Below are 9,723 nucleotides of genomic sequence, written 5' to 3'. Positions count from 1 at the left end.
CGACCTTCCGGGCGGCCTATCGGAGATAAAGGCGGACGTGATAGAGCGCGCATGCGCACTCGCAGTGGTCTGCGTAATGGCAGTCCTTAGACTTTATAGAGCTTTGTCTTGTAGAAGGTTATAGTAGGCAGGGCTATGTACTGAACTACTCGATATTCTCATTCATAGACTGTAACCCGAAGTAAAACACTGTCAAGAGTCATGTGATGTGTCACTGTTACTCCTCCCCTAGCAACGGCCAGAGCGTTCCTAGCAACGAGAACTTAGCTAGTGTTGGGATGTGTTGTCGGATTGAGACTGTGAGTGGATTGGTGATCGTGTGTTATAGCCAATGATCGTAAGTATGTACGGCTAGAGAGGTGCATTCCGTATACATCCGTTTTCTTGCTGTGATTTTTGTTTTCTGTAGGATTTTGAGCAAATCCAACAGAAAAGGGAATTGTAGCAGGCTCCATCTAAAGAATTGCTCCCAGGGTAATAGCCAGGGGCGTAGCTATAGGGGGGCAGAGGTAGCAGTCACTACCGGGCCCAGGACCCTGAGGGGGCCCAAAGACCCTTGTGCCACATAAGACACTGGCATTATAGAAAGTGCATACTGGTCAATTTACACCTCTAGCTGGAGCGAAGGGGTGAGGTAAAGAAATTGACATCAGGGGGCGCCCTTTCAATGTTTGACTCTGGCAGCAGGAATGCTACATGCTCCCCTGCCCCTTGCCAACAAACACTGAGGGACAGGGGGCCCAAGCTGAACTCTTGCACCAGGGCCCATGAGCTTTTAGCTACGCCCCTGGTAATATCTGTGTGCACGAGGAGGCTATACAACCCTGTACTGTAGCGCTGCAGCCTTTTCTTGTCCCATCACCATACTGTCAGACTGAACGGGGTATATGCCATGACTGTCCGGTAGGTGGTGGTTCCAATGACACGACTCCTTCCTTTTGAGAGAATAGGGTCCCCTTCCTAATCCACAAGGAACACAGCTTCACCCATGGCCACCTTACCACACAGGGCTCAGAAGACCCCCATTCTGACACCATGCCACATTAATACATACCCGTCCCTGCTTCTGTGCTATACGCCAATCATTGCATTCTTACACAAGGGACCAACTTTTTTGGAGTTGTAGTTTCATCCATCATTACTGGTTTACCGTATATCTTCTGATCCATTTTTAGAATAGTAGCCTTTAGTCTTATGCAGTGACGGATTATAACTACTAGTGTTGATCGCAAATATTCTAATCGCAAATTTTTATCGCGAATATTGGCACTTTGAGAATTTGTGACTATCTCGAATATAATTCTATATCTTCGGAATCGCGAACATTCTAGATTTTTTTTCCATCAGTACCCATGATCCCTCACTGCTTCTTGCTTGTGGGCCAATGAGAAGGCTGCAATATCTTTGACTTTAGGAGTAGTGTTAATCGCTAATTTTCGTATCGCGAATTTTCTGTCACAAATTTTCCCATTGCCGATTTTTCCAATCAAGAAAACAATGACTGGAGATCACACATTTGCGAATATATGACGAATATTCGCCCAAATATCGCAAATTCGAAAATTGCCCCTGCCGCTCATCATTAATAACTACAGGCAGTTTAGGAGGCCATCTGGGGCGTCCCATAGTCACCCAAGCCGATAAATACATTTTTAGTTGTGACCTCCAGCTACCATGGGAGTGTGGCTGCGGTCAAGACAGACTCCAGCCTCTTCGTCTACGTATTTGCTGCCCTGTGTCCTGTCCCATCGCTTTCCCTTCAAATCTGCAACTGGTGATGTCAGTGTCCCAGAGATCACCCCGATGTAGCAGGTTTTCAGTTTGTTAAGCGTAAGTTCACAAGTAACCCTTGTATGGTGGTCTTTGCCAAGTTGCCGTGTGCTGTACGTGTCACAGAACGCCAGCAATTAGTGTGTTTTTACAGCCAAACCACAATTCCAAAATAGTCATGTGACAAGTCGCACACGCAGGCTTGCTGTCACACAACACATGCCGACGTGTAGCTAAAGCCTAAAAATTAGTTCCTGAACTAGATAACTGGTTTAATTGCTTTGTACAGAGAAGCTTTAGGTATACTGATGAAACAGGACATTACCAGATTTACTGGCACATTGTACCGCACGTGTGATACAGCTGGGTTTACACAGTGCTTTCCAACCCCTCCTGACATCCCCCATACATGTACTGCAGAAGTCAGGACCTTAAAGATGGTGCCTGCTAAGCCACCCATAGCTGCCGGGTTCCTGCTGTTTTACGTGGCAGATACCCAGACGCAGAGTCCGTAATTGGCGACAACACCAGTCACATACTTTTAACCCCTCAGATGCTGTGCTCAATTGTGACTACGGCATTTGAGCAGTCATTTACAGGGAGAATTGCACTCCTGGTGTCTGAATGGCTCCTGCGCAGTGAGAACGTGGAAGCCAATCGGTTTCTATGGCAGCCTCAGGCCTGAAGGCTCTGAGTCCTGATAAAGCTAAATTCCTATCGGGCCCTGCCTGTGGCAGGGCTTGATAGAAAGGTTGTGATTCTCCCACAGACTGCAATGGAAAATCATTGAAGTCTGTGGGAGAGGTGATCAGACACAGGGGCGTAGCTGTAGGGGGTGCAGAGGTAGCAGTCGCTACCGGGCCCAGGAGCCTGAGGGGCCCAAAGACCAACCCGCGGTAGCGTATTACTAGGCCGAAACACGGGCGTGGGGATTCGTCATCGAGATACAGGACAGCACAAGATTAAATTATATATTTAATCGACTTAAGGGCGCACTAGACAGTACACAATATAACAGAGAATATATACAGTTGTCCGATGTGCAGAATACAGGTGGTATGGTACAAACAGGATTAAACAGAGCAAAAAGTCAGTTTACCAGATGGAGTCCTTTGGGTTGATGAATAATGGTTCCTGTAATCCTTGTCTGTCGTCACATGGGAGGCAGTGATGTCAGCAGTTTTAAAGGTCCCTCCAAACAGGATGCTCAGCGTGACCCCCCTTCAGAGAAAATACGCTGGACTCTGCCTGCATGGGTCTTTTCACCTGTAGTCAGCCACGCCCCTCCCTGCCTCTGGGAGGGGTCCCCCTTCCCTCTTGTTCCTGGCAGCCAAACAACCCACAAAACCCATTAGGACCCATAGCTTCAGACCAGAAGGTCACAGGGAGATGGTTCTGGGACCAACGGGTCCGCCTGGGTTTCCGGCTACAGGTAGAGTCCACACATGGTAAAATATCCATATCTCCCCTCCCTGGCATCCCACCACCCAACTACGAGCAGGAGCCTGTCCATCTTGGCCACAGGGTCGCAATTATATATCTGGTTTATGCCTGTGATGGACAGGTGATTCATAATTCCTTATGAATCACCGGTTCCATGTCGTCTGATAGTCGCTTTTATTCTGAGGAATTACTGGGTGCAGGGAAGTTTTCCTGCAGGATCCCTGCTGTCTGAATGGAGGTGTGAAATGTAACCAAATGTGGCCTGCTATGAGTTTTGGCTACGCTTTGAAGCAGAGCCCCCCCTGTGGAGTTTGATTTCCTCTGCCACTCCTGGAGCCAATGGCAGGAATGAAATCATACTCCACATTTCTCACAGTTCCGTATACGGTCCGCAAAAAACACGGAACGGAATGAAAATACGTTTGTGTGCAAGAGGCCTAAGTGTGGAAAAATGTTTTAATGGAAAAAAATCTAAATTGCTGATTCACAGTTTTTTGGTCGTTTACCGCTCAAAAAAGTCATACACACCTAATAAGCAATTACCACACCGATTTAACATTTGTAACCCAAGAAAACTTGGGTTCTTTTATGTTTTAATTTTTTTTATTTTTTTTTAGAGATGTGTTTTGGATGCATTTTGAAAAAGAAAAGCAATGTGTAAACCCAGCATAAGGCCCCGTGCACATAACCCTAGTTTTGGTTTGCATCCGATCCGCATTTTTTGTGGAACAGGTGCGGACCAGTTTATTTCAATGGGGCCCCAAAAGATGCATACAGCACACGGTGTGTCTATTCCGCGGTCCAGCAAAAACAAATAGAACATGTCCTATTCCGTTTTGGGGACAAGAATAGGTATTTGTAACATACTACTGGTATCCGTGTTTTGTGGATTCGCAATTTGCGGACCGCAAAAACAAATACAGTCGTGTGCGTGAGGCCTAACACTGAGGGATAATTTATCTGCTGAGGGTGGCTGGACTTTCTGTTTTTGTGCAGTTAAAGGGACTGACAATTACATTAGTAGTTAACGGGGGGGAAAAAGAAGCACACCTGTCCATGATCTTACCATTCCTGGCCACCTACGATCCCCGCCCAAAGTGTCTTGGCCCCATGAAGAGCTCTGAAAAATGAAAGTTGGAATCTGATTGGTTGATATGAGCGACCAAGCCAGTTTTCCTTTACGCTGGTTTTGATCAATCTCCCCCTAGAGTACATAACAGAGTACTATAGTATATATAGTGCCTGTCTGCTGACATTTTCCTGTTTTCCTTCATCTTCATTTTTAATCATATCTATATAATTTATTCAAATTGGATGTTAATAGAATGCTGTAAATATGTACGACATGCCTCTGGTTTCAAGGTACCCAGGCCACCCATTTACCCTGCACCGGTGTTTTTACGTGGTGCACCATACATGACTGGCTAAGTGTACTAAAGCCGGAGAAAATAATCAAATTCTTCATTATGGTCCAGTTATGACTATAATTATATAGGAATGGCGTGGCACTCTGGTCTGCTATGTTTCAGGTGCGTGTTGTTGTGGCTGCCCAGCCTAAACTTAGTAGTAGATTAGGACAACAGCACTCTTAATGTATGCAGAATAGTGGTTTTATTCATAAGGCAACTTCACATTCAAGTGACGTTTCGGTCCAAACAATGACCTTTTTCAAACACTGTGAAATAATACAAGCAATACAAAATAGTCATATTGAGGTGACGTCAAGTGTGACCATATTTATACAAACACCAATGCACTATTACACCTCTCAAGTTCAAACTTCAACGTCTCCACATTGTTTTCTTATCATAGAACCTGTCCACTGGACTAATCGTATAAGTAGGAATTGCAAATTGCAGGGTTACATATTGGTGTAAACCGCTATGTATATTTTAGCTCATGGTGTGTTCAGTATACAGGATAACCAATGGAAAGAGTTAGCTATACATGGCAAACGTGACAAAATAGATGCATCCCCCCTAGTGCATATGGTATGCAGATCCTCCTATCTGTATGCTATAGTTAAGGACATACCGTATATAGAACCTTATCAGGACCTAGGTACTAATTTATGCAATACAAAACAGCAGGTAAATATTTACAGCTAGCACACAATCTAACAGGTAGGACTATGCTAGAAGAAGGAACCGGGTGCCCCCATGTGGGGTTGGACTTACCAAGTTGCTGGAGAGAGAGGAGTGAAAGAAGATATATATGAAAAAGCGAGCCTGAGAAAACGAATTTTTATGTATATTGTGGTGAATGGTGAATTGTAGTTATGGAAAATGGAATTTAAATGGGTATGGAATAGTAGGAGGGAGTATTCAGGGCCATCCCACGGGCAAAAGATGTCGTCTATGTACCTTTTCCACATTACAGCATGTTGGAGGAAGAGAGGATGGGGATATACATGTTCTTTTTCAAAGCGAGCCATGTAGCTATTAGCGTAGGGTGGCGCTGCGTGAGAACCCATCGCGGTTCCTTGTTTCTGAATGTAAAAGAAGTGGGAGATCAATGTAAAAATGAGTCAATTGGAGTGCTATATCTGCTTCTTCTAGTAAGAGTCTGGTGGCCCTGATCCCTTTTTCATGTTGTATAGAGGTGTATAAGCTATTTACATCCCAAGTTACAAGTCTGCATTCACCAGAGAGGGGACCTATTTGTCTAATTAGACTGAGAAAGGTAGATGTATCCAGCAGGAAGGAGGAAGTGGTTTTAATAGGTGGGGTCCCAGGATATAACTAGCCGATATACCCATGCCGGTACCTCCACCGAGAGTTCCCAAATACAATTAGAGATTCATTCTAACATGCGTTCCATCGCGAAACGCACACTATTTCCGGTTCCGGTTGTCACTTCCGGGGCCTGGGTATTTAAGACAACTTGGTAAGTCCAACCCCACATGGGGGCACCCGGTTCCTTCTTCTAGCATAGTCCTACCTGTTAGATTGTGTGCTAGCTGTAAATATTTACTTGCTGTTTTGTATTGCATAAATTAGTACCTAGGTCCTGATAAGGTTCTATATATGTCCTTAATTATAGCATACAGATAGGAGGATCTGCATACCATATGCACTAGGGTGGATGCATCTATTTTGTCACGTTTGCCTTGTATAGCTAACTCTTTCCATTGGTTATCCTGTATACTGAGCATACCACGAAGTAAAATATACATAGCGGTTTACACCAATATGTAACCCTGCAATTTGCAATTCCTACTTATACGATTAGTCCAGTGGACAGGTTCTATGATAAGAAAACAATGTGGAGACGTTGAAGTTTGAACTTGAGAGGTGTAATAGTGCATTGGTGTTTGTATAAATATGGTCACACTTGACGTCACCTCAATATGACTATTTTGTATTGCTTGTATTATTTCACAATGTTTGAAAAAGGTCATTGTTTGGACCGAAACGTCACTTATATGTGAAGTTGCCTTATGGATAAAACCACTATTCTGCATACATTAAGAGTGCTGTTGTCTTAATCTACTACCATGTATGACTATAGTTTCCCTTTTTTTAAGCTAGAGATGATTTGGCTAATGACAGTATTAGAGATGAGCGAATTTCATGGTATGAAATTCGTTCACGCTTCGTTTGGTGGTAAAAGCAGAATTGCATTATGGATTCTGTTACCACGGACCACAACGCAATTCTATGACGGAATGCATAACTGAATGCCTTTCGAGGCATTCCGTTATTCATTCCGTCATAATAGAAGTCTATGAGCTGCATAACAGATCCGTCCCGATTTCGTTATGCAGGGGAGTCCTCTCCTGCATAACGGATTGCGTTATGGTCTGTGGTAACAGAATCCATAAATTCTTATTTTACCACCAAACGAAGCGTGAACGAAATTCAAAATATGAAATTCGCTCATCTCTAGACAGTATATTACAGAACAGTACCTAATATAGTTCTCTCATATTTAGGCCCTGTTGCCCCCATGCTAGAGGTAGGCCATCATTTTTTTTTAGCTGAAATTAAAATAAAGCTTTTATTGTTCTAGAACCATGGCTGACTTGGTATCATGTACAGCAACAGAGCTCTACAACATTCTGAACCAATCTACTAAGTCCTCGAAGCTAGCCGAACCAAATTATCTATGTCTTCTGGGTAAGTATTGGAGACATTTATGGTGGTAGAGCATATGAGGTTTTCAGACTATATTAAGGTGGTGTTGATCCCACTGCATTATTTGCAGGGGCGTATTGGCCTACAGGGAAATTTCCCAGTGGGCCGATGCCCAGGGAGCCACCCAGGTTCTCGTCTGATCAGGTACATAATGAGCTCTCAACAGTAATTAACTCTGTGAGAATCAGGTACTCATGTACTTGGCCAGTGACCGCACATGTCCTCCTGAATTCAACTGCTGTGGCCCGCACATCACCTCCTAATCCCCCTGCTCTATAGCCAACTGGAGGAGGAGGTCAGAAGACGGAAGGTATTGATGTCCACCTCAGAGGGCCAGCTTTTGGAGCAGTATATTGTGCTACACTGTTATCTGGTTCTGCTGGGATGGTATTTTGCAGCATGCTATTCTTGACCACCCTACTTGTGTTGCCCCACTTTCTGTTAATTTGGACCTGCTTACAAAATGGGGCAACTTTTTGTGTTTTTTTCCAGGGCCACTTTAAGTTCCCAGTCCGCCCCTGGTTATATGGCATTTTTTTGTTGTAATATACACACTTATCAAGCATTTGTGGCTCTTCTGGTGAATATGTCATACAGGTTTATAATGGAAATACTCCTTTGACACCTCCCTATTGTCTGGTGATACCTCGGTTACGTAAGAATAATACATTTCTCTTCACCAAATATTTAGAAACAGATTTATTCAAGCAGTTCATCAAACTAAAGCCCCGAGAAAGATAAGCTTGAAGTAGTTTCTACATAAGCATTGTGGGGGAGATTTATCATCCCCCTACACCATAAAATGTCATATGTAATATTTTTTCGATAACCGTTTCTTTTCATTTGATAGATGCACGTACCAAGAGGGAGTACAACGAGAGTCACATTATTACTGCAAGGAGAGCTAAGCAGGTACCATTAAAAGATTTGTTAAAGCAGCCCTAAATTAGGGCATTTTAGATACACTCTGGTGTTCCAGATCAATGTACCCCCAGGGGGTTAATATCCACGCGTGGCTGAGAGACTAGACGCTGACACATAGATGGTCAATGCAATCTCTAACTTTTATTACATGGGGTATGGCGTATATACATCTTCAGAAGAGGGCAGTCCTCACTGAGGCTAAAACATTGTTTCATTGGTCAAAAAGGAAGAAGAGATAAGAGAGAGGAGATAATACACCTGCATCTGCGCACTGGGCCCTACTTTGGAATGTGAACTAATGTAAACATCTGGTTACCATCACCATTTTGTAATGGCTTCTATTCTAACAATAATACTGCATACGTCATATGTGACACTTCAAAGAGGTGCTTCTCTATAGGCAGTGAATAATATATATCATCAAGCCATATGATTGGCTTACGCATCTCCACCACACTCTATGGGACACCTGTAGAAAGATGAGAAATCAGACACTTCTCACAGCACAGCACTTTGCCCCCCCTCCCCTCTCTTCTACAGTCTTGAAACGAGAGGGGTGGGAGGGAGGCACTTGGAAAATAAAAAGTTAACTCATTACAGTCCTAGAGATACAAAATATAGAATAAAATTCACACATCTTTAACAGATACTCAATATATACTCCCTCCTGTAGTCCATCAAACGAGCTCAGCAGATTACAAGGAAATAGGCCCTGTCCATACGCAAGTCTATAGAAATGAAGTACACAGCTCACCGACACATAGAGCGATAACAGTTCGGATAATATCACATACTTGACATTATAAATTGATAGATGATAATTCAGTCTTATTATGGATCCACAGTAAATCACCACTCCATGAAGCTAAGGGCAACTTCTCATGTATGACACACGGCATGCATCTTACAGAAAGAGACAAGACGCAGCATAGTGATGTACCATCAGCACTTGGCCTAAAAGCGCAAGATGTAAATACCCACAAACTCTAAATCTTGGTAAACGTCCTAAATATGGGTCTCCCCATGGAATCTGTCACTTCTATTACATATATCCACCTTGCAATGAATCAACAAAGGGCCAAAATAGTGAAATATATGCTCCCGATGAAGCAAAGCATGAAACTCGAGTTTGGCGAGCCGGCGGAGGATCAGAATTGGTAAGCAGGCAGAGGTGAGTACATGGGCAGACAAACAGAACAGCATACCTTAGTAGGAAACTACAAAGTTAGACAACCTAAAGCTCAGGGGATGTGCTTAAAATACACTGAGGTGACCAGCTATTGGCTGGAGAAATCTAGGGTGCACTCTTGCCCTTTAAGAGCTGAAGAGTCCATGCACTCGCTCCCTTGGAACATATCAGGGGGCCTTGACAGGGAAGCATAGGCTGTGGTCTGCAGCAGAGTCACATGGGACATCGGCAACTGTTACTTGGTGGTATTTAATATTTTTG

At 43.7% G+C, this 9,723-nt stretch overlaps 1 protein-coding gene across 2 annotated transcripts in view; it reads left to right on the top strand.

Moving 5' to 3' along the window:
- The window catches only part of STYXL1 (serine/threonine/tyrosine interacting like 1), a 110,063-nt gene that overhangs the window by 72,750 nt on the left and 27,590 nt on the right, over positions 1-9,723 (top strand). The window contains exons 1-3 of one of the 2 annotated variants that reach the window (XM_040424721.1): positions 135-337; positions 7,225-7,331; positions 8,200-8,261. In XM_040424721.1, coding sequence (XP_040280655.1) covers positions 7,229-7,331; positions 8,200-8,261 — 165 coding nt within the window. In that variant the 5' untranslated portion in view covers positions 135-337; positions 7,225-7,228. Of the gene's footprint in view, positions 1-134; positions 338-7,224; positions 7,332-8,199; positions 8,262-9,723 lie in introns of those variants that run through there. The other variant, XM_040424723.1, reaches the window with a different exon arrangement.

The sequence above is a fragment of the Bufo bufo genome, chromosome 3 (assembly GCF_905171765.1).
Source record: "Bufo bufo chromosome 3, aBufBuf1.1, whole genome shotgun sequence".
In the NCBI taxonomy this organism is placed as follows: domain Eukaryota; kingdom Metazoa; phylum Chordata; class Amphibia; order Anura; family Bufonidae; genus Bufo; species Bufo bufo.
Note: the sequence above shows the minus strand (reverse complement) of the source record. Positions and strands in the feature narration are given on the sequence as shown.